The sequence below is a fragment of the Chaetodon trifascialis genome, chromosome 2 (genome assembly GCF_039877785.1).
Source record: "Chaetodon trifascialis isolate fChaTrf1 chromosome 2, fChaTrf1.hap1, whole genome shotgun sequence".
Classification (NCBI taxonomy): Eukaryota; Metazoa; Chordata; class Actinopteri; order Chaetodontiformes; family Chaetodontidae; genus Chaetodon; species Chaetodon trifascialis.
In genome coordinates, this window is record NC_092057.1 from 13,385,968 (window position 1) to 13,411,401 (window position 25,434).

Below are 25,434 nucleotides of genomic sequence, written 5' to 3' on the forward strand. Positions count from 1 at the left end.
CCAACTTCAGCCTGGGAACCAGGAGATAGTAGTGTTATAGCGAAGAAGAAAAGCTATATAAAATCTAAAATCAGACGATCCTGAATGTCTTTTTTTTCCATATAGGGTTACTACTAGTCTACCATTTATCACATCGCTCACTGGTTATTCCAAAAGACTCTTTATTGTTCCAATCACAGACACCCCCTTTGTTGCATCTGTAATGGACAGTATAAAAACACGATAAAGAAAATATACAACAGATGTTTAGCACCAGGTTCTTCAACAGGGGGCTGATGGTTATTTATCACAAGACTGAGCCACCTCACCTCCATCATGTTGAAATGATAACCATAGTGACACACAATACACACTACAGGTTTAAGTTTTGACCTACAGGCCAGACATCTTGGATCTTTAGAGGGCAGGAAAACATAACATTGACCCAAGATTAGTGTTTAGCGATCATCTGTCTGACCATGTCTATCACACGGTTGATAAGCAAAAGAACAGTAGGCCTAGCTGAGCCCCAGTGGAGGTAGGCGTCTCTTGCTGCAACTTGAGAAAAACAAACACATTTCCCACCTGCATTCAAACAGTAAATAATGCTAGTACGTTTATGATAAAAGAAAAAAAAATTAATGCTATTATAACAGCTGCAGATATGTTATCTTTCTGTTTCATTGAGGAGAACAAAGCAGGTGGGAAAAAACAAGTTTGTATAGCAGTATTCTTTAAGATCACATTACATGGCTATGGAAACAACTGAAGTAACATCCCAGGCCATTGGTACTTGCGTACATCCATTCGTCTTGTCAGCAATAAAATAATTACTACATACTGATAAATCATCTGGGTTTGTATTGCACCAAATATATTCTCTAGTTTTACAGTAGGGTTTGGTAGTGGGACATGGGATGTGCAAAATATAGGGGAGGAATCTGTGTAGTGGGATTAATAATCTCAGATGGAATAGTGCAAGAAGTAGATCTGACGTCAACATACAGTATATGCTTTGGGTGAAAACAAAACAATCACATAAAGGTAACTAAATTAAAACAAGACACATCCCACAAACCAACAAATTAAATCAATCAGAATCTACTTTCTACAACTGCATAATGCCATTTTCTTCATCACTTCACATCTACTGCACCTCTACTTTTGGGGGTGTTGGGGCTGTCATTTAGAACATGTATGTTTGTGCTAAGATACGGAAATCCTATTTGAAAAATGCTTGAAAGGAAATAATGACATAAAAAATATTTGGTTCTAGTACAGGCTGATGGGCAATTACTGTAGTTCAGAGCACAATTTTGTAGTTGGGGCCTAAACACAGAGCGATCGGGTAAAGATGGGGCTTGGCTGATACTAAAGATTCCTTCATTTGAACCACATTTTCGGCTACTGGCTTGCCATACAACAACAGTGACTGTAGCATCAAAGACAAATATTGCAAACAAGGCTTGGATCGACAGAACGGCAATAAATTTCAATATACTTTTCTCAAATCTAAAATAAAAATATATATATTAAATTAGCAATTTGGAGTTTTAACAGCACCTACGTCACTATAAATAAAATTTTTTATCATCATGGGGGGATTTTAGAGCTGTACATTTTCGTGGTGTACAATAACTTCAGGTATTAGAAATTGTTACTGGTTTCAGATTAACATTTACAGAAAAAGATCATTGTCTGAAAAAAGCAGTGGCCTTGATAATGTGCTATGTTTTGGGGGAGATGGCACTGTCTCTATGCAGTCAGGCTCTGTCTTTCCTCCAGATACAGCCACTACGACAGGCCTCACTGTTTAAGCACTTGTCCCATTAAAAATCTGTTCAACGTAATGATTTGATCTACTATACACGTTCAGAAAGACAAGGCAAGTTGACTAAAAAAAAACAAACAAAAAAGAAATCAAACATTCTGTACATACATATCTATGGATAAAAATAGTGCAACATCAAGCTTTGTTAAGTTAGACTGCTACATAATTGCTGAGTTGAAGACTGAACCATAGTGGGATGGTCAGTCCATGTGGTCAGCTCAATGTCCAAAGGCACCACGTTAAACCACAGTCCCTTTCCCAGGTCGTCGGAGGCCGCGTGCTTCGTTTAATTTTCTGCCAGATGAGAACAAAAGAGAAAGAGAGTGTAAGTTGATTTCTAATGATTTGAAACTGAAGCTTCATAACAGTTGTTGTGTTGCATGATATTCAATAAAAGAAAAGATAGTTACCAAACACAAAGTCACACCACCTCGGCCCGGTTAGGCCCCTCATTCGCGATTGTCTCAACATTTTCGCTGGTGGTGGTTGCGGTGCTTCAGTAGACACAACCCCAGGACTTCTGTATTTGCCTTTCTGCCTCCCCACTGGCATCTCATCCTGCTCCTGGTCTGATTTAGGTGCAGAACCTGCTAGCTCTCTTGAGGCAGACCTATTCACACACCTTTTTCTTTCAGTTTTCACAGCTTTAACAACTCCTACCAGTTCTCTCTCCGTTCTTGCAAAGAGGTATGCAGAAGGTGACCCATCATCCAGTGTCACGGTACAGGAGTCCCACTCTTCCTCAGTTGATTCATTGTCTGGAGAGTTGATCTTCCTCAGAAACACCCGGCATTCCTTCAGCGTCTCTGGACTCCAGGCTTTAGAGCAGAGGTTCTGCTCTTTGGGTATGTCGACAGGCTCCTGAGTTTGGTCAACGGAACTGGTGCCAGAACTGTTCTCCATACAGTCGGATAACTGATATTTTGCTGATCTGCTTAATGCTTTAAGTTTTGGCTGTAGTCCAGTCACTACATGACCATTTGAAGAACTCGTAGCTACCTTTACGTTTTTACCTCTCTGCCTCTTTTGCCACCTCTCCCTTTCTTTCCGGTTCAGGAACCTTGTTGTAGCTCTAAATAGAGTGGCCTGGTATTTGCCAAATGCTCTGCTTCTCCTCCATTGTGCTCCCTGATTGAGCGTGCCGGTTGCAAACCTGGGAGTGAAAAGTTGTCGCCTTATATCATGTGTTGATAGAGATGCCTCATTCCTCTTTCTCAGCCTTCTTTGAGCCTGTTCATGTTGCAGAGGACTTTTTGGCACCATTTTGGCAAATTTCTTGATGTGTCTGCGAAGTCGCTCTGCCTGAGGACTGTGGCAAACACTTTTTTTATTGGTAGAACGAGGGAAGTGCATAAGTTCGTAAGGATTACGAGAGCTTGCTTTCTTGACAATAGCCAGAGACTGGGTCTCTGTGGTCTGCATAAACCAGGAGCAGAGCTGCTGCATGCTACAGGACCTTGGTTTATTAGGAGGACAGTCAAACAAAGTTCGAACTACAGAGGAATGTTTTGGCTTCCTGTTGCCTTTATTGCCTGGTTGAGAATTAAAGGCAATTTCTTTTTCTTGGTTCTCCACAGTGTCTGAGACCCAAGTGTCAGAGATGAGGCGTATTCGCCTGGCAAGCTCCTGGTTCATAGTCTTTTCCTCAGCTGATGCTGCCCACCACCTTAGCGTCTCTTTTGGAGTAAAGATTGAGTCTACAGATATCCCTGCCACTCTACTCAGGTCCTTAGAGATGTTCTTTCTCTCTTGTCCACAGAGTGATCTTTTCTCCCTAGAGATTTCTACACTGCTTTGTTTCTCTGCCTGTCTCTTTTCATTGCTGGCCTTGTTCAGCAGAAGCTGTTTAGAGCGTCGTAATAGAGCAGTACTGTGGCTGTATGATCTAGACGTGGAGGTGGCAACCGCATGCAGAAAATGGATTGAGGGCTTTCTCACTCTCATTGAGTGACGCACTGCTACCAGCTGATTTGGCAGTTTAACTCTACTTTGATCCTTTGTTTCTATCCCTTCCTCTGTGTGACTGCTCTTGCTTGTTGACTGACGACTGATTGTCCTGGGCTCTTTGGCAGATTTGAACTCCGGTAGAAGTACTTTCTTATGAATTAGTGTTTCAGGAGACTGCCGAGTGTCCTTATTTATCTGGATTTTACGTTGTCGAGGTGACACTGTGGTTACTGTAACTGAGATTCCAGAGATTTTAACTTTTGCTGGTCTACCTGGTTTCCGTGAGGGTACAGAATCATCCCGCTTCTGGCATTTGATGTTACTGCTAGATTGAGGTGCAGACTCTTTCATGGGGCTGACAAAAGTTAATTCCTTTGACAACTCTGTTGAGGCTGTTTTGATACTAACTGAGCTAGTGTTAGAGTTGTGCATTAATATGCCCAAGTCACTTTTAAGGCCCACTGCTTGGCAAGCATCATGGAATTCTGTTTGCAGCTGGTCAAAGCCCTCAGACACCATTCGTTTATTTCTTCTTGAACGACCATACACTACTGTTATTTTGAGGTTCTTGTTTACATTCTCCTCAATGTCAGATGGCACATCAGATTTTCCATTTGCTATTTTTGCCCCCATTAGTGACTCCACAGCCTTCTGCTTGCGTGGTCGACCAATTGGACGCTTCACTTTTTTCTCAAGCTGTGGTCCCAGTTTCTTTGGCCGACCTGGACGCCTTTTTGGAGGAGTGGTTTCATGGAAAGATACCAAGTCGCCAGGTGATCTCTGGCTCTCAGTTCCAGCTACACGCTTAGTTGGAGTACCTTCACCAGACCTTCTGGAACTGATTTTAGGTGAAGAGGCAGACTTTGTGGGTGAAGCAGAGGACTTGCTTGGTGAAGAAGCTGACTTGGGTGTTGAGTAGACAGACTTGGCTGGTGAAGAAGGTGACTTGTGTGTAGACGAAACAGACTTGGCTGGTGAAGAAGCTGACTTGCTTGGTGAGGAAGATGACTTGGGTGTTGAGGAGGCAGACTTGGCTGGTGAAGAAGCTGACTTGCTTGGTGAAGAAGCTGACTTGGGTGTTGAGGAGGCAGACTTGGCTGGTGAAGAAGCTGACTTGGGTATTGAGGAGACAGACTTGGGTGATGAAGATGCTGACTTGGGTGTTGAGGAAACTGACTTGGGTGGTGAAGGGGCTGACTTTGGTGTTGACGAGACAGACTTGGGTGATGAAGAAGCTGACTTGGGTGGTGAAGAGGCAGACTTAGTTGGTGAACGAGCAGATCTTGCAGGTGAGGTAGCAGACTTTAGTGGTGAAAAAACGGATTTTACTCGTGAAGTAGCCAACTCAGTGCTTAGGCGTCTGTGATTCTGAAGTGTCCCTGACCATGAAGACTCTTCACATGGGTCAAAGGGTTCCTCTGCTTGTCCACTAGAACCAGAGCCTGCTGATTTGAGACTGTATCGGATTCCTTCCTTATCCTTTACTGGTGAAACAAACATGAGCTTAATTGGACTAGTGTACTGGACTTGGGGGTTTGGAGGGCTCTCAACACAGGTAGAGGACTTAATCATGACATCCATATTTGATGTGTTTTGGGGAGTTCTTGAAGCGGTCTTTGAGTCTGGTAGTCTTTTTGGAGATGACCGTAGCCTTCCAATAGTTTCGGTACCACAGTCGCTGCCAACTATGTCAGTGTCTGAGCTTGGTTTAGTTGAACTCTTCTCTTTGGCAGGTACATTGTGTGGAAATACCTGGTTTGTGGAAAGACTGTTTGACTGTTTATCAGATGGTTCACATTGTTCTCCTTGTGATGATTCAGAGGCAAACTTCCATGTGTGCTCACGTGAGGACAGAGGGGTTTCACTTTTTGATTCAAGCTGGGAGTCCTTAGCTTCTGGATCTTTGGATAGGACATCCAGAATGGTAGATGTCAATGCCTTGTCCTTGCGTGTTTTCTGGTTAAAGATGCTTTCAGAGAAACATGCAACAAAGAACATCTTCCTGGGCTCTGTTACATAGGAGGCGAATCGCTGTGGAGGGACAATATTTCTCCTAGATCTCCTCCCTTCCTTAGAGTGGTGTGATTCACATTTCTTCCTCTCTCGATTAGGACAAGGGCAATCTTTACCTTTACCTGGTCTACTGTCACTGTCAGAACTTTGACATGCTGGGGCTTCTTCATGGTCCCTACTGCTTCCAGCACTACTACCTGTACCATCTTCTTCACAGAGCCTGCCACACTGTTTTGTTGAGGTTGCAGTCACCGTCATCACCTGTGTTTGTTCACTGTCACCCTTTGAGTGCTGTTGGCCGTACTTGCTCTGCAGCTCAGGGGTCAGTGTTTGTGTGCCTGAGAAAGTAAGATCTTTGTCCTCACTAGGTATCTCCCTTTCTTTCTCCTCTGCTTTAATGATCTGAACTTCTTCTGTTACTATAACCGTCTGTATCTCCTCTTTTACTTCATTTCTGTCACTTTCTGCAGTGAAAATGTGCAGAGGTCCCTCACCAACTCCATGATTCTCCACAGGTTCCACCTCAACTTCCATTTCTCTTTTAGACTCCTCTTTAACTAGGTTTGAATCTGATGAAATGTTTGATGTAGATACAGTAACATTTTCATCCTTCAGTCTTGCTTTCTTTGCGAGTGGCACCTTTCTCCTGGTGTAGGACTGGTCAAACATGGCAAGCTCTCGTTTAATTTGTAAAGTATGTCTTCTGGTTGAAGCATCATCAGCGGGTGTTGCCATAGCAGCACGGACTTCCTGACGACGACGGGAGCGGGTATTTGGTGACTTGGGCTCTTTGCTATCATGGCGATTGAAAAGCTCACTGAGATTATAGTCACTAGCCCTGCCTGTATGAAGCACTGTGGTAATGATTTCAGTCAGATGGGCATCAACATGAAACTGCAAGTTCTGACTGGTTGAGGGAGACTGTGGCTGCTCCTTATCGGAGACATAAACGGTTGTGGAAACCACAGGTGGGTCTCTCTCTACAGGTCTGATTGTCTCCAATTTCTCACTGAAGCGATTCACAACATCTTGCAGTGAAGTCCCATGTGGGTTCTGCTCAGCCCAACTACTTCTTGCCATCCTACACTCTAGCTTCTCTTCTGAAGCTGGATCCATATCTACATCCTGGTGGCTTCCGTTCAGAAGACCATCTTTAACCACTAGGTCAGCTTCCTCCTCTTGTCTATGGTGAAGGAGGGAGGGTGGCTTTTCATCAGTTTTCTTATTGATGTCTGAGGGCATTGGGGACAGAGGGGGAGGAGAGGGGCTCTGCTCTCTCTTCAGGACTGGACAAGGAGGATCCCCATCTCCAACCCCTCCTTCTATTGTGCTCCTGACCTGGGTCACACAGGCATGGTTTGAATAACAGGGACAAGAGTGGGGGTTGTGTTGGTTACAGCAGATCGATGAGGAAGGGCATAGACTAGAGGTGGGAGTGCAGAGTGAAGGGGATTTAGATGACAAAGGAGAGGATGTAAATGAACACACTATGGCGTTGATGCGACTTACAGCCAGGCTTTGGCAGGAAACGCAATGCAGCCTCTTGGGACAAAGAACAGGGTAGGTTTCCATCCTGGACCTCTGCAAGCGGCAGTAGCTTGAGCCCCGAGGAGCTTCACTTTTACAGTTTGTTAAAGGGTAGTGATGGATGCTACAATTGGACTGGCAGTCTCCTGGATGATATATTGTGCTGCCATGACCTTGATGATCACAATCAGTTAAATGGTAGTACGGGCTGCTGTTGTGGGCTTTACATTCACTAAATGGGACTGCATTAGGTGTAACATTATCCTGTGGGTTTACACCACAATGACAGCAATGAGATTCAATTTGACCTACGGGTCTGTGATTAAGGAACAGCAATTTTTCCTGGTGTGCCAGCTTCAGGATCTGGTAGAGTAAGGACCTATGTGATGGGCAGAGTGAGCTGAGAACAGCATCCAACGCAGAGCTCTGACGACACTTATTCCCTCGCTGTCCAACATCTCCCAATTCTTCTGTAAGTGATGGCAGCAAGGAGCTAGATGCAAAAATAAAAAGATTGGAGGTTTTACTCACAGCCGAGCCCAGTTTTATATGACAACATCAAATAAGTACTCACAGTCTGATGTTTAAAATAGCACTGTTATAAACTTTGCCTTATGTTAATTCAGTCATGGTCTAGTATGATTGCCAATTCACCCTTATGCGAACATTCTGCAATCCTGGGGTCTGATTAATAATCCAAAAGCTGCGCTGCCACACTGGCAGACAGCAATTAACCACTTCAAATGCACTAATAGTGAACAATGTTATTACCATTCAATAAATTAATCTCTCGAGTATTTATTATTGTTGTATTACAAAAGCTGTTTTTACCTTATAGTATGTACATGTATAGCACATCACTAGAATAACTCTATGCTGTTCTTTATAATCTATACTAACTGAAAATGAACCACATAAAACTTGTTCACAGATATGATGAAATGACAGTTCGCATTCTTAATGAAATCCACAATAAATAAATAAATAAGATTGAAACCCACTTATTTCAATTGCGGCATACACTGCATACATTCAGCCATTTTTATGTGAGTACACTCTGAACTGGGTTAGCACGTTTTGGGTGGAAAGAGTAGGTTCATAATGTTATTCTGTTAATAAAATTATGACAGACAACTGATCAGAGAACAGTTTTATTGATGAGTTGCTGAAGGCAAATGATAACATTCTGCTAAAAGCAGAAGGAACGATTGTAGAAACGCTTAAACCAAAATGTTTTTTTCAACAGCACTTTCACCAACAAACACCTAAAAAAAACCCTCTCAAAAGTTTAAATCAACCAACAGTTAAGTCAGATCCTGTGAGTGATTTATTTAAATAAAAAAAGCAAGTCACTGATTTAAATAACATTTAAAATGCTGAAGTGTTTGATAATGGATAGTATTTCCAAATATTTTAAATACTAAATGTATCCAGACCAGTTCAACTGGGCTGGATACAGTAGGAGTGTTACACTCTGTAGTGTTACTGTTAAGTTTGTAATGACAACCAAATTATCATTTTTTTAAATCACTTAAATAATTTCATCTTAACATAAGCACTAAACAACCACAATAGTCAGGGGTGTCATCTCGGGACTAAATAAATGATACAGGCTAACATTTAAGAGCGTTCATGCAGTTGTAGCAATACACATTTCACATTGCATCAAAGTGCCCCATTACAAATCAAAAACTACAACAATCAAACTAGTAAAATCACAGTTCTGAAGCACAATCAATAAATAAGTATGCAGCAACAACACAAAACAGGTTTCTACAACAAAAATGCATCTAATAAATCATAGTGCAATATTTAGATTTATGCATAAATAGCTGATTTTTGTTAAGTCGTTAAGATTTGCCAGCAGTTCAGTAAAAAAACAAAACAAAACAAAACCTCCATTTGAAAACAAGCCACTGCCCATGTGTGTTCCCAGAGTATACTGCAATATAACATATATAAAGACATAATTTTCTTTTTCTATCTCCTAACAGGTCTGTAGGCTTGTTTACAAACTGGCCCTTTGATATAAATAGCAGATACTTCCCAGAGTGGAGACACCATGCTGCAATATGCCATAGCCCCAGATAGAGACACTCAGGCACTGTGTATTGTTATGAACGGAGACATTCAGGAGCGGAGACATCAGCATTTGTGTAGTTGCCAAAGTTACAAAGGTTGAAATGCCAAAGAACATGACCAAAGAAAAGCTTTAAAAAGTAATCAGCTTTACAATAAAATCACAAGTAACACATACAAAGATAACCAACAAGGACGAATCTTTGCACCAGTAATCTCTTCTTCCTGGTGCAAGCTAAGAAAATGGCAGATAAATGCCAAAGGGCAGAATTCAAACCATTTCTTATATATTCCTTCACACTCCACTTAACGGCTGACTGACTGTATGATAATTTACTTGTAAGTGTTGTTGATGGCAATTTATTTACACTTCGGTGTTGTTCCTTGAGAGACAAACAGCTCATAAGCGTCTCGAAGCTAATACGAGCTCATGTCCCAGTAGATCCAGTATTATAACTCAGAGGCCTTGATGTGAAACCTGACACTGGGATATAGGCAGATAAAGTTCAGAGGTATATGCGGCAACGAGGTTAGACTGAGACAGAGAGAGAGACAGGCAGGCTGACATCACAGCAAAAGAAATCGAAGCAGCTTTGTATGGGTAACCCTGAACTGCTGCTTTGGTAGTAGCACTGTTAATGGAAACAGGTCCATCTCAGAGACAGACACGAGTGTAGACGCAGCTGTTAGCATTTTCCCAGACACAGACAAAGAAGTCTGTAAGCCAAGCACTGAATCAAGACATCGTCACACCGCTGACTTTTCACCAAAAACTACTGTAACCTCCAGTAGCCTTCACAATCATGCATCAATAACATTTAATCTTATCCTACACTAAATTCTGGTTGAAATGAGCTTCTCTGTTGTAGTTACACTTCTTTGTGCCGGGGAAATGGTCCAGTAGCATAAAGTTTTAAGCAGCAGTCATGTAAGAGGTTTACAGTAAAGCTGTGTTTCCACTGCATGGCACGGCTCGGCTCTATTCTTCTCCACTTGCTTTTGGTACTCAAGTTCATTTTTCACTTCAGATAGTACCCCCTCAACGTAGGTGGGACTCTTAGCTGACTGTCATAGCGACACCGCGTGAAACTGCTGTGACGTCATCTTCAATGCAACGCAAGCATAGGAAAAATGAAGGATATCTAAGGAATGGCTGTTCGTCACAGCAAAGAGACAAAGTTTGTTTCAGAAAAGGCTGAAGTCAACAAGACAAGAGTGGTGAGAAAAAAAACAAACAAACAAACAGGAGAGTTTAGCAAATCCTACATCAGATCGCAGTTGACAAGAAGTGTCGTGTAAGTGACGCTTCTCGTGACAGACCAATCAGCGGTCTGCAGTGTTGTCACTCAGCTCAACTCGATTGGAACTTCAACTGAAGTGATTCCAAAAAAAGTACCCGGCGCTATCAACAACTTCTAACAATGGAAAACCAAAAAAGAGCAAGTCGCGTTGAACCGAGTCGTATAAAGCATTGGAAACACTGCATTATGCAGCTACAGTAGCAGAATTAGTAAATATCTGTAATAATAAAAGAACATCTTTCACAAACAGTACACATACACGATAACATACATTTCCCAAGCTTATCAGTGCACATTTTAAAACATGCTGCACAGTTGCATTTCAAATACACTCAATATAATGTTCAGACTAGCTTGCACAAATAGAGAGGAAAACTACATGGACACAAAATGGCTTTTTTAAGCTAATCTCTTCAACAAAAACTCATAATGAAGACGTAGCCATCACAGCAGGTTGTACTGTACAATCTCCCTGTTCCTAGAGGTCTCTATCAATAGCAATGAGTTTTTAATCTGTTACAATGGCTCTAAGTCACTTCAGTAGTCTGGGTAAAATACCCAGAGAGAGACAGAAAGCTGCAAATGACAATCATCAACACGCTCCATTAACAAGGAGCTTTAAGAATTGAATCAAACCTGAATAACCTAGTAACCTAACAGCTAGCAAACATGAGAGTCACACTTTATTTCTTAGCTCTAAGAGGTCCACAGCTGTGTTTCTCATACTTGATCCTGGGCAATCTGGTAGACAACAATCAATGTCAGTTTTTCCTCCCTGAAGAAAAACCAAATCATATAAATAAGAAAACAAAGTTAAAAACTTCCTGAAGGTCTTTAAGGAAAATGCTGGTGTTATTTTATCCTGTTATTACCAACAACTCTCCTACAGACCAAAACCAGAAACTGATTTATCCTTAAAAGTATAGTCTTTTAGTCACAGACTGATATATCTTATACCACTGTGCTGTAGAACTCAGCTGGCATCCAAAAATTACTGTATGCGTAATCTAATGCACACCAGTAAAACAGCGGCATGGGGGAACAGGAACGATCACGAAAGTAGAAAACTAAAGCAGCAAATAAAAAACCCAGAGGCCACTAAGAATTTCAATATATCAGCTTTTGGCCACACAGACAATGCATGTTAGGATAAAATTCATTTTTAGTTTTTGTCTCCCTACTTGTTGACAGCAGTAAACAGATAATATAATTCAAGCCATATCCTTTAAGATCTTTTAGCTTTAGTGATAAAAACTGAAGCTGCGAGGAGTTTGTTGAGTTTAGCAGCCCCTGTGAGCAAAAGCTGCAATGAGCACCACTGCCTCTTGAAGAACGCGGAACCTCGTAGCTGCCCAGGACTAAGCCAAAGAAATACTGCTAAAAGTATGACTATCACATTACAGACATAGTAAAAGACCTGAATATCGATGTCCATATATTTGTAAAGGCATGTGTTGTGTTTTAACAAGTGTCTCCAGAAAACATTTATCTTGTAAGAGGTGATGAGTTCAAGTGTTGAGGAGTTCTGGAGGCGTTTTGTGGTCTAGAGCCTCTTTGCGTCAGCAGCGGAGGCGAGAGTCCCTGAGTTAGCAGAACCGGTCATGGTACCAGACCCAGACAAGCTGGAATTGGATGAACAAAAGTTGGCAGATTTCTTCTTGGGCGGGTTCTTCAGTGTACCAGTACGTTCCTTGACTTTGTATTCCAGTGTGCTGTGAGGCACCCCATAAACCCCCTGGGCCTTGGACACGCTCATGCGACCTGCCATCACCATTGTGATGGCTTCTTCCAGGAGGTCATGGTCGTACTGGCGGTATCTCCCGCGTTTCTTCCTCGGCTGCTTGTCTTTATCCCGGCCACCTGGCCCCTCTTCTGAGTCATCTAGCGAGGACCCTCGTGGTCCGAGACGATGAGGTGACTGGTTGGCAATGCCTGGACAGCCATGTAAGAAAGGAGGTCTGAGTTTGAAAAGAGACGAAGGTCTGGCAGTAGCGGTCGATGGATTGGCAGTACCTTCTGTTGATGAGGTTCGTTGATGTAGGTTTTCAGCCACACTGCAATTCTCAGCTGGGATCGACCTGTTATGGTCAGACATGGAACGGACCTGAGGAATACGCAGGGGCGTGGGTGGTTCCAGACTGGGGGTGGGGCTTGGTGCGGGCTGGAGAGCATCCCTGAGCTGGGGAAAAGAGTGGGGGAGGGTTTTCTGTAGACCACTCGGCTGATAGAAGGTAAGAGAGGATGAAGGAAAACTCAAGTCTCCAATCTCCTCTGCAGCTCCTCCGATTTCTGCCCGCTCAGCCCACGCTGCCACCTTCTGCAGGACGAGGCGGGCTTCACCACCCAGCATTGATGACATCACATTGTATGATGTCACTTCATCCCTGAAATCCTTGCGTCCTGGTGTCAATTGATGTAGCACCCCCAGCCTTCCCTCAGCCCAGCCATCCAAGCCTTGCCTCAGGGTGTGAAGAGGTATTCCATAAAGCAATGCTGCCCGCTGCTCCTGCAGCCTCCCTGAACGTATATCCTTCAAGGCCTTGGACAGCAACCCCTCAGACAGCTCCAAGCTCCTCTCAATGTACTCCTCCTTCTGCCTGTGCTGCCTCCTAGGGATGGGAGGACCAAACAGCAGGGTCAGGATGGAGGTGATGGAGGGGGTTTGATTTTGGCATAGGGGACAGGGGGGTGCAGAGCGAGGGGTCCACTCCTTTATGCCTTGTGTTGGTAACATCACTGCGACTGTTATGTGTCATGTCTGTCTGTTCTCAGTCTGTTTCTGTGCCCTCACACACACACACATACACACACACTGCTGCTGTGTGTCTCTCACGCACACATTCTGTCTGTGTGGCAAAGCCTCTTCACGTCCAGGTGGGACAGTCTGTGAATGGCTGGGGTTACTTTGGCGCTCACACACAACCCCTGTAGTTTTGTGATATCCTTCAGTGAGAGTCCTACATGCTTGAAGGTTGAATAATCAAACTCATCATAACTGGATCAGTAAAAAAAGGAGGTAAAATCGTTACTGCAGTGTTCTCCTCATTGTACAATCCTGAGCTGTTGGCAAATGTTATAATACGGTGCCATTGCTGTGACGTTACCGCTCAAGAGATAAAAGAGTCAACCCCATAGAACCAAAACCACCAAATACAAGCTACCTCTTCATATTGACTGACAATGAAGTGACCCAAAGTACTGCCAAACAAAGGAGTATGCATTATCATTCAGGCCAGAGAGGAGTTAATTAATTCACTTAAATAAAGCAGTGCTGGTAAAAATAGCAACACAAAATTGATGCTAACCTTCCAATCTTAGCCATGCTATACACCGAAAAGGAAATGCAGTAGACAATAATGCTGAACTCAGTGAGACATGGGGATTTCCTCACATGCAAAATAATGTTTAGCGGGTTTGGACAAAAATGCCTCGGTCATGTAAATTTATTAGCGTATTTAAGAAGAAGCCCCAGTTTTAACCAATAGTAATGATAGGGCTTTCTCCTGTATTTTGCCACAAGGTTGAATACCACTAAAATTTATAGACAGAGGAAAGCCCAGAATGAAAAACGCTCTTACCCTGAGGCTTTGTGATTAGATGAGGATGTTGATGAAGTTGCTGAGCAGGCAGAGTTCCTGTTGGAGAGGTCGAGCACGCCATCTGAGGAATTCAGTTAAATCGGTATGGGTTTGAGTTACAGTACTTTGGTAAAACTTTGGAAGCTGGAAACATTTATTTGTTGGCTTTGAATTCACATTATGCTTCGATGGTTTTCCTACCTGGTTCACTTTCACCCTCTTTCTCCTCCTGGGTTCGGCTCAGTGTGAGGTCCAGAGGGGCATCTGATGTTTCTGACATAGGTGATGAGGTCCTTGTTGTAACACCATTTGTACTGGTGTGGTGCAGGCACTTGGATGCGTACTCCAAGGCAAACTGATGTATCATCTTCTTCATCAGCTCCTGGGCAACCAGAGGGATGTTGGAATCACAGCCAATGGACACATCTAATGAAGAAGATGCAAATGCACACAGAAGTCAAAAGAGAAAGAAAGAGTGGATTTGACTTCACACAAGTTTAAACAGGACAACAAGGATTTCCATTATCCTTATAGGATGAGAAAAAAGGAAATTTTGGGGTGTTTTTGGTCCTCACAGCAAAGTTTTTCTGACATCTTGCAATAAATACACTGTGACAAAAAACTTCAAGGCAGAGTAGCAAATATGGAACCGATCTAAGATGAGTCACTTAACTTTCCACATTCATAAATCAACCTTGGAAGCAGTTCAATGGTAATCTCAGTCAATCTTCTGGTGGACCTTTGGGATGACTTCAAGGACCCGTTGAATACAATCACATTTCAGGAGCTATGGTGCTAGCATATTATCAGTTACTTGCAAGAAACTGTGTCCTGATAAATTGTTGCCAACTAAGTCAGTATTACCCAAAGGAACAGGACATTCTATGTGAAAAGAGAAATCAAATATAATTTATCTTAGTTGTATTAGTGTACCAGCAGCAACATTAGAGAAGGATATCTCAAACTACAGCACCTATAACTGAAACTACTTGGCTGGGTGCGAAAATGGAATTTGACGTCTTCGCTATGGATAAACTTATGAAGGTCTGAGGACAACTAGTAACAGCACACAAATGTGCTAATGGCAAGCCCATATGCCAGAATACCATAGCAATCTGGAGCCTTTCAAGGCATACAAAAAAAGCTGGCCAACCCTGTCTTTCACCCTATTTTGGAGTACTGTTATGGCCATTTAGATAGCAAGTGAATAACTACAGGGCGAAAGCTGATAGCTGTGCACCTGACAACAGGAACATTAGCGCATCACAAGTTGACGCGTTTGTGCCAAGCAGAAAGACATCCGGCTCACCTTTCTTGTGAAACACAGCTTGGAGGAACCTGTGTGCTGATAGGTTGCTCTCAGAGATGGTTGGAGCCTGACATGGAGAGTAATCAGAGGGGGAGGAGAGGGGCGACGTGGCTGCAGGTACTTGATCCTACAAGAAAAAAAAAAAAAAAAGGAAGTTACTTTACTAGCTGTTTTTACTGTGATGAATATGATATATAATCCTACATCTTATATCAAACAACAAAAGTATTACAACTGTCTGTGGATTAACTTGACTGGGACAATTCTTACACTGGGTTTGTCCAGGGGAAGGTTGCAGAGTGAACACTGAGAGCAGCTTGTTTCTGGGGACCAGTCATCAACCTCTTCAGGTTCACAGTCTGAAAGACACATTATCACATAACCAGGCGTTAATAAATTGGGACACATCGAGGATCAAACAGTCTCTGACTGTGGTCACAATACAGAATTTAATGTGAGGCAGCAGTGGTTTCCAAGCTGCCATCACACAAATGTGATTCAAAGAGAATACTTTATATAATGCTGACAATGACCAACATATTTCAGTTGTGTATGATTCACTTAAAGTAATCCCTAGTACAAAGATCTTGCCCTCTCATAGACGGGTGCGTCACGTCATAAACTGCCTGTCAGATCATAAACTCAGACTGTGAGGACCAAAGTGTTCACTTTATATCAATGCAACTATTCTTCTTAACATTTGCAGTAATAATATATGATTGTGGGCAACCATAATTATTGCAATTATACTGGTAACATATTTTATTTACATTGCGATCAGTAATGCTGTTACAGATACTGTGGGGAAACTCTGCCTGATGTTTATCAAAAATGACGAGATCAGTACTAAATCATAAGGCAAATAAATAAATGCCACTCAAACAGTATTTAGGCAATTCATCATTGCTGCCACATCTCTATCACACATCACCTATTATGTTCCAAGCCTCACTCAAACTCCAGATGGCACTGCTGACTGCACTGAGACTGCAGACAGTGTTAAGCAAGCTGTGTCTTTTGGCTCCAAGCGGAAGCACCAGTGGCCTGTGACAGCATACTGCATTTCATGGAGACAGGAGAGCTACCACAAGTAAATAGTGGTGTGTCTGTCAGATGTCAACTTGGATAAGACTGCAATGATCTGATACACTACATTTCAAAGCTGACTTGAGAGGATTCACTTTAGCTCTGAATCAATTTTACTCCTCTCAGATATTACATTAACTACAATTAATCATGATTATCTGAGCCTGGATTAAGAGCATGAATTTTGACTGTGAGTGTGTGCAAATGAAAGCAAAGTCCTCCTCATAGTTATAAGAATTCACTAGTATTATTATGACAACTACTAGGGACAACATCACAAACTCATATTTACTGCTACACAATGGGGAGCGGTGGACAGACCCGTCCCCACAGATGCATTTTTCACAGAAAAACTGCTGACTGGGTGTTGTGTATCTTGGTTCTAGGGTCAGTTACATCTAAATCCAGCATCATTATTAATGCTATAAATGGGGAGGCATGTATCCACAAGTTTAAAGATAAACAAAAAAATGATATAAATCACCTTTGAAATGAGTATCTGTATATAGGGTTTTTTTTTTCTTATCATGAGTCCAACTTCAAAAATAACATGGATAATATCAAATATCTGTCCAACAGAAAACTTGAGAGAAACACACACTATTTATACTAATAATAAACATGTATTGAACATGTTTACAATCCCACATGTGCCGTACTGCTGCCATAAACATTCACTGGAGAATCAAATGCAAACCAATCCATGGCTGACAGTATTCCACAACAAGCCTGACTAATAATTGCTAAAAACTTCAGTGACCAAGCCATAAGGCATTAGGAGACAGGCTACAGTGTTTTTCGTTTCTGTCATTTCAGCTTTTTTTTTTTTTTTTTTTTTTTAAACATAAAAACACAGAAAACTCACCATCAAATAAATTGAGGTCCCTCAGCAACATTTGGCCATAGATTCCCTCCAGAATGCTTTCAAATCCTGCAACACAAAACATACAGAAGCAATCCGTCAGTACTGATTTCTAAACAAGATATGCATGCTTGAACTCAATGACACTTGAGTGAGGTATGTTCTCCCCATTTTATACCGTGCCGAAATAGACCAGTTTGACGACAACTCCGATTCTGGCTGCCAAGTGCACTGCTGTCAACTTAAGGGCAAACAAGGTAACACCTAACACCTGTAATGCTTAACATCGGGTCCTTAATATCACTCGGTAAACAACACAAACGGTAAATATGTTAATGATTAGCACTGACATTAATATCCGAATGTGTTATTTCGTTTCCTGCATTCTGTCTTTGATGTCACGCTAATTAAATGTTATAAACACGAAGAAATCCGGTTAACTTTGGGGTGAGCAAGCATGAGGTTACCGGCTGCTGTAGCAGGAAAAACACTGTATTCAAAATAGCCATAGTACGTGGAAGACCGTTACCCGAGACCACTGAGATGTATGCTTTTGCCATATTGCACTGACATTAGCTGCCCTAACGTAGCAACAATCCCCTCCCCCAAAATAACATCAACAGCATTAATGTGAGCGTAGCTGGTTAGCATGGTTTTAGCATAGCCAACATATATGTCAATAAACAAATAAAGCTAACATTCTAACGAAATAACTGAATTTTGTATGATACGCCTCAATGCTACATGTTCGATATTCCCTAAATCATATAAAACAGACAGAGTTATCACCGGCGAGTAGCAAGCTAGCTCAGAGGGACAAAGAAAAGGAGCCAACTCGAACGGCTAGCCAGCTGGTAAATATTAGCCTGCCAGCTTAACTTAACCGCTAAAGCTGGCCACCTACAGTGCCTGGCTACTAGCTAGCTATTAGTTAGCTAGCATTAGCTAGCAATCTAACACAGCGATCGGTCTGCAACCAGACGGAACCTCTTTGAGCCTCGTTTTTTTTTTTTTTTTTACGAGATGTGAAAAAGCACTTGGATCATACCAACGCAGTGTATCAATTTGTGACGCCAAGAATCAAGTTCCCGCCGAAACCCTTTCCTTTCTGCCGTGCATTTGGAGCACTGCACGGTCGCCATTCTGCGTCCTTCCCCCCTCTCTCTCCCTCTGTCTGAACGGCAGGAAGCGGCTGTGGACGGTTTACCGCTGCAGCACAGCAGCTGTCATACCGCCAGCCCACCGCTAGAGGGACAGAATGTAGAGACATGGGACATTTTTGCCCTGAACTGGGTCTCTCAGATTAGACTCGCATTTTCGGTGCCGCTTCATTAAAAGGCTATCAAAAACATTTTTGTTAGTTGCAAACCATAGAGAGATGGATAAAGATAGAGTAGTCTTATAACCTAATGTCATTGACCTTGATGAATGCGATGATCCGATCCTGACAATACTGATGGAGCTACAGTTCTTGAATGCTAAAGCAATACATTTTTAATGTTCACATTTTACAGAAAGGACAGCAGTATATCTATATTTCATGCAGTCATGTGTACAGATGGTCACATGAACACATCCCCTGTTCATTGATGTCCATATGTTTATGTGTCAACCCCCCATTGGCTGATATACTATCTGTATTGTATTTGTGATTGGCTGACTTTGTGAGTACTTTTGCCTTAGAAATATTATGTGAGTGTATTTGACCTTGATGAAAACCACAGAATTGCAAATTATCAGGGTCATGGTTTCTGATGTTAAGGAGAAACAGATGGACAATATCATGGTTCAGTGGACGAACTCAACTTGTCTGGTCTACTTTATTTTATTCATTTATTCATTCTATCTTGTTCTATTCTAATCGACTTTTGGGGGGTTTTAACACAGGACAGCTTGGTCCATACTTTGTTTTGGATTTTTAGATTCAGATTTAACCAAAAAGTGATGAACAGTTTTGCAAAATCATCTGGGGGCACTGATGCAGAAATAAAAGCAAACCTGACAATTATCACACTCTACCTAAGCCTCAATCGCCTCTCAGCAGGTACTGACAGCCTGAATAGACTGCCAGCTCCTCCTCAAAGCAACCACATGAGGGCAGCAGAGAACTTCAGGTTTTTCGGAATACATCAAGGAGGTCCCGTGTGCATGAGGCTGTTGGGATGAACACAGGGTCACATGTGAAGTAACTCGATGAAATACAGTCAGCCATACCATTCATCCCATTCTCTAAAAACCATATGAATACCGTTTGTATGTTTACATTCAGTCAACGGGGCAGACCCTTAGGGGCCCCAGGTGTTTAGTTTGTCTTTAAAATTGTAATTAAGCGCAGATTTGATGAAAGTGTGAATCACAGAATCATACTTCCCTGTTGAATAATGGACTTCTAAGGTGGATCAAAAATAGATTTGATAACATCTGTATTATTTCAGTTGACTGTATGTTTAAATGACAGATATTACCAACTGTAGTTGTGTTTAGGTAAATTAGACAAATTGAAACACAGCAATCCCCAGATACGAGAAATGGTTGGTCTCTGGGGCTCCAGGCAAAATCTAATCCGGATGTTACGTGTGTTCTTCTGTCTGCACTGCACTTGATTTGTACACGTGTTCACTAATACAGGGAGAGTGGATTTCAACAGGGGGACCCCAGCTGAATTTTTGCCCTAGGGCCCTATGCCAGGTTAATCTGGCCATACATCCAGTAATGGAGAACATCAGAAAGGTATGAGAGCAACCAGCAGAATAGGGGGTCATGGAGAGTGTGTCAGTGATTGAGTGAAGGACAATAGCAGGGAGGCCGATTAGAAAACATGTGAAATAGAGTTATAAAGAGCTATGGAGGGCTGTAAAGCAGATAGGGTGACGTGATTGAGTGTTTAGCTTGGAGGAGGCAGCAAGTGTCACAGGCCCAGGTGGAATTTGTTGTCACGGTGACTTAAAGCATGGTTGCCGTGGAGATGGTGATGAAAGACGGTGGTCTGGTGAACTGGGCCGAAGCGTGACCAACAGCATACAGCCCAACGTGCCCTGGGGACAGAGATGATTATGTGCAGTGTGTGTGTGTGTGTGTGTGTGTGTGTGTGTGTGTGTGTGTGTGTGTGTGTGTGTACTTTGTGTCTATGTATGTGCACATGTATTTGAATGTGTTCATGTAGAGTAACAATGCAGTCCACCTCCACTGTGACAGCATGAATTTATGTAGTGATTGTGAAATCAAAGGCAGCTTAGCACTAAGGTGGTGGTCCTTCTGCTGCCTCTGCAAGAGCCCAGAGGAACTTTTAACACATCAGCTACAACATATCTCATTACCGCAACACCACACGGTCCTAACTGCAGTTAGGGCCACTCAGAGCTGTGTGTGTCTGCGTATGTGTGTTGGCCCGAGTGTGCCTGTGTAGGTGCGCACCTGGATCTTGTTATCTAGATCAGAAGAGGGGCACAGTGGCTACACATTTTAATTTCCCTCAGTTTCACTGCCTCAAAAAAGTCCAAACACGACAGCCCGAAACTGACCGTGTTGACAAACTATCAGGTATTTAATATAGTCACAGGATGAAGAATGAACTCATTACACCCACGAAGGCAAGATGAAGACCCAGTCATCCATCTCATTCTGTCTAACTCATTCCTCCTTTCCACTTTGTCTGAGCTCTACACCAGCACACATCAGCTCATCAGTTTGTCTCTCTGATACCTGAAGGGGGCAGTGTGGACGATGCTTGTTAAGAGCTTCTCAGTCAATTAAATTTACAGGTGCATTCCATGAGTCCATAGGTAAAAAACCTTTTTTAAAAAACAAAACAAAAAAAAACATGATGAGAACCAGTTCTCCTAATGCCATAAAAGAAACACCTCACATATTTAATATAAACAGGATTTACTTGGAATTAGTAGGGTTTTATTGTTCGCGCTAACAATTAAAGTGGCTCGGCGTGTTGGCTCAGTATGAAGTCACTGTTCTCGCCCTGCGTGCCCTCAAACTGACTGTGACGCATGTTTCCCATTGTTATTTTCAGGTTTCATCTCGTCCTAAATTCAAGACATCTTGCTGAGTTTACAAGAGTGTAAGTGAGCACACTATGTGGTGTTCCCCCCTGAAAATCTAAGGTAGATTTTATTTAAGTGTTGTGTGTTGTACACAAACCAGTGGGGATCATGTTTAATTAGAGGGGGGTTGATATATTAGAAAAACACTCCAACAAGGCGTTATGTGTAAAAGCTTGGCTTTCAGCCGGGGGCCTGGTTCTTTTTAAGGTGGTGATTTGTGACAGTTGATGGATTGAGTATGCTTTTTGTGCTAATACTTGGTTCCAATATGTTTAATCATTTGTACATCGAATTAATCAAAATGGACTTTTAACTGGGGTGAAGCCACGACAGATTGGGAGAAAGGGTCTCACTGAGTTCTTGGCAGCAACCTCCTGTGCAATCTCTGACATGGTACAGGCAGCCATCACTCTTTGAGCTTGACCCTTCAAATGGGATTTTCAAAAATCACTTATTTAACCCACACTGAGAGGCTTGGCATTGTTTTTATGAAAACATATGAAGCGGAGAGGAATATGAATGCAAAGAAAAGAAATATGGAAATGATTACCTGGGTGTTTTTGAGCATGTGTGCGTGAGTGTCTGCGCATGTGGAGTATATGTGCATGAGTGTGTGAGGTTAGAGTCCTGGGGATCAGTGTTATGGTTGGAACATGGCCACTGAGATTACTACAGAGGTGCAGTATTCTCGTCCCTACAGAATCCAGTGTGAACCCATACTTCAGCTTCCCATGTCCAAAGACGAGGCTAAACTCGCTGATATGCAAACAATTGCATCGATATCTGCTTAGAATTCCTCGCTTTAAATGAGTGATGATGGCTGCTGTAATGTTTATTTGTGATGCAGCCTTTCTCGACATTCCTTCTGCTAATGCTTTCTGGCTCGCCATATCCTACATTTTAGAAGCTGTGCACCAGGATGCAAAATTGTAGGAGTTGATGGGGAAGGCAAAAGGGAGGGGGGGGGGGGCAGTAAAGTAAGAAAAAGAGCATTTAATTTAAGCAGGAGTGTGTGTGGACATGCATGCGGAGACCTGGAGAGCTGCACTGCTGTGCAGGGAGACACCAAGCCACTGCTGATTTGAAGAAGTCTTTTATTACTTCTGCTCTGTCCAGCTGGTTCCAACTGACCCCCCTCACTTTCCCGCTCTGTCTGAGCTGTCTGTCTTTTGAGCATCTGGGCAGGTCTTTAGGTAAGACGGGGCTCAGTGAGACGTGTGTTGTTCTGGAGGTAAAAAGCAACAAGGGGCTCGAAGGGCTTATGCAGCACAGGAGCACTATGGAGGATTATCATTAATTCTGCACACAATAATGCACTTGACTTTGAAGACAAATGCTCATGCCCGCACACACGCACACAAACACTTATCATTTGGGGAGGGTGGTGGTGCGTTACGGAGGGGAGCTGGAAGGTGGAGGGTCATTTTAAGTGGAGGTGCACGGGGCCAGACCTTGCCCCAGGGATGACGGGGGGAGGGAACTGAGGGAGGGATGAGAGGAAATAGCCAAACTAAAAACACATGCAAGGTCAAGTGTACTCCTTCATCTAATATAATGGAGAAAAAAAGCCAGGAAAGAACCATGTTGCTGTGAGACTTATCAGTCTGGACTATTCTGTCTGCTTCCTTTCTTTCCTGTATTTTGTGTATCATAGGTCTGTTTATCCATCTGTCTGTCTGTCTGTCTTTCTGCTCTAGGCTGTGGCCCAGCTGTGTCCTAAAGGTGAGGGCAAACACTGGGCCTCCTTTGTGATCAGTTACTGGCACGTTGTTTCTCGAACCAAGGTGTTGATATTTATCCATGCATTGATTTTGTTCCACTTGGATGACTGTAACTCTGTTCTCAATTGCCTTAACGGGACATCTAAGGCTTCTGAAAGGTCCTATAAATGGGCTCTTCTACCACACATCCTGATGAGGCTACTTTAAACTGCCTCCCCATCAAATTCACAGTCCAATTTACAATCCCTGTGATCACTTTCAGAACTCTGTATAGTTAGGCACCATCTATATCAGTGATTTCTACAGCCTTATGTCTCCAGTAATTTATTGGATCTGGGCTTAAAACTAAAGAAGAATGTCACTTTAATATCATGGCTCCAAAATGATGGAAGATGAAAGGAGTAATGGCCACAAAATAACCCGCAAATGTTATTTTGACCTGAGGAAAACCCATCTGGGATTTTAATGTCATCTATTTATAGCAGTTATAATCAATGTTTTTATGATAACAATGTCTCAAATCGACAGTGTGACAACAATGTGAAAGTGGTCACTCGTAGTGATGAACCTCCAGAGAATTACGACCTGATTATGCAGCACCTCTGGCCTTTCAGGAGCTTTATAGTGAGTTTCATCTCATTGTTTAGCTGTTCAGCAGACTGCAGCTTTACTCTTATGTTCACTCTCACTGCTGACATAGCCTCGTTTCTTTCCGCAGTAGGCAGCTTTTTACAGAGAAAAAGTTTTATAAACCCACTACACACTACCTGCTCTGCACCAAACAGCAAAGAGTCACAGTGAGTTACCAGCGGGCGAACACAGTGGAACATTTAGCGGCTTTAGAGCCAGATATTTCCCTCAGGAGTTGGTGAAGAGACCACAAACAGCTAAAAAAGACTGGATATTGGACTTAATTCACCAGGTGCCCATATACACTTAAATATGCGAGTGTTGTGTTTGCAACTTATTTCTGCTGCCCCCAAGTGGCCAAAGTATATGATTGCAGGTTTAAATAAATTTGGGATTTGGAGTCAACTGTGTAGGTGTTAAAACGTCTCATATTGTGCCAGTTGTTGTGTCTGCTATTTAATATTTTGAAGCACATTGTGATGTTAAGCGCTATATTACAACTTTCTTTCTAACCATACAAGCCAAAGTGTGCAGGAGCCTCCCTATTTATTTAAACCTCAAATACTTTCAGTCGCACTGTGAGAGTAGACAAGGCATAAAGCAAATATATTGCAAATTCTTGCACCCTGAGTGTGTATCTGAGTTAGAAATTCTTTGATGTGTTTTCAGGAAGCATCAGCCAGTAATGTTATTTACAACTAGTCTATAAAATCTCTGTCTCTGGGGCCAGATACTGAATTCTCCACTGTCATTGGCAGGAGCAAAGAGAGTGGGTTTTGAGGCGTCTGAAAGGGCCCTGTGCTTATCTCTAACAAAAACTAGGAGCATGTTTCAAATATGGAGAGACAATAATCCAATAATTCCAGTATTTTTGGGCAAATGTGATATTTATCTATTGATAGAGAAATGAAATAGTAGTTTGATATTTAAAGCTGCCAGTGTTCACAGACCACTCATAAATTCAGACAGCTGCCTCCCTGCATGTGTGTGTGTGTGTGTGTGTGTGTGTGTGTGTGTGTGTGTCTGCTGTATGTAATGCAGTTATGAATCTTCTGTGTTACTCATATTTCTGCTAAGAGCTGCAACCTGCTGATAAGAAGAAAACACCAGACAGCAGTGGGGTTCTCTCTCTCTCTCTCTCTTTGTCTTTCCACTAGCTTGCATGCATATCAGCCTGCTTTGAGTTGAACGCTAACGTTGACATGCTAACATGCTAACTTTTATAAGGTTTAATGTTTACCATTTTCAACATCTGAGCTAGCATGTCAGCACTGTAGCAACTGCTAATTAGCAGTTAAGACAAGTACATGTGAAGCTGATGGGAATGTCATAAGTTTTTTGGTCATAAATCAAATTTGGACAAATAAGCAAAAATGATCAGATTTTCAAGGCATTTGAGACATTTTCAACACAAATACCGTCCTCATGGTTGCACTACAGGAAAAGTCAGAGGACCACAAAGTTGTTAGGACACAATCATCAGATCCTTTAATGTCTGTACAAATGCAAATGCAAA

The 25,434-nt window shown here is 42.4% G+C and overlaps 1 protein-coding gene across 2 annotated transcripts; it reads right to left on the reverse strand.

The window, feature by feature from the left end:
• Positions 1 to 144: 144 nt before the first annotated feature.
• lcorl (ligand dependent nuclear receptor corepressor-like) lies at positions 145 to 18,682 on the reverse strand. 2 transcript variants are annotated; one of them, XM_070975142.1, is made up of 8 exons: positions 18,561 to 18,664; positions 17,516 to 17,581; positions 15,835 to 15,923; positions 15,565 to 15,691; positions 14,457 to 14,681; positions 14,256 to 14,337; positions 2,221 to 7,790; positions 145 to 2,104 (listed from the first exon to the last, which is right to left on the reverse strand). In XM_070975142.1, exons 1-8 carry the CDS (start codon positions 18,652 to 18,654, stop codon positions 2,097 to 2,099), a joined length of 6,261 nt encoding a protein of 2,086 aa, XP_070831243.1. In that variant the 5' UTR covers positions 18,655 to 18,664; the 3' UTR covers positions 145 to 2,096. The 2 variants fall into 2 exon arrangements, with proteins under 2 accessions (XP_070831243.1, XP_070831252.1); XM_070975151.1 differs by lacking the exons at positions 145 to 2,104; positions 2,221 to 7,790 and adding an exon at positions 8,434 to 13,286 and having other exon boundaries at positions 18,561 to 18,682.
• Between the last annotated feature and the right edge of the window lie 6,752 nt (positions 18,683 to 25,434).

Bases quoted from the DNA above. Each gene is read 5' to 3' on its own strand.
- lcorl (XM_070975142.1), bottom strand. From the start codon at position 18,654: ATGGCGACCGTGCAGTGCTCCAAATGCACGGCAGAAAGGAAAGGGTTT. The intron at 15,692-15,834 runs GTAAGAATTGTC...TTTTTCTTGTAG, and splicing joins TTCCCCTGGACAAACCCAGT to GATCAAGTACCTGCAGCCAC. The intron at 14,338-14,456 runs GTAGGAAAACCA...TGAATTCCTCAG, and splicing joins AGAGGGTGAAAGTGAACCAG to ATGGCGTGCTCGACCTCTCC.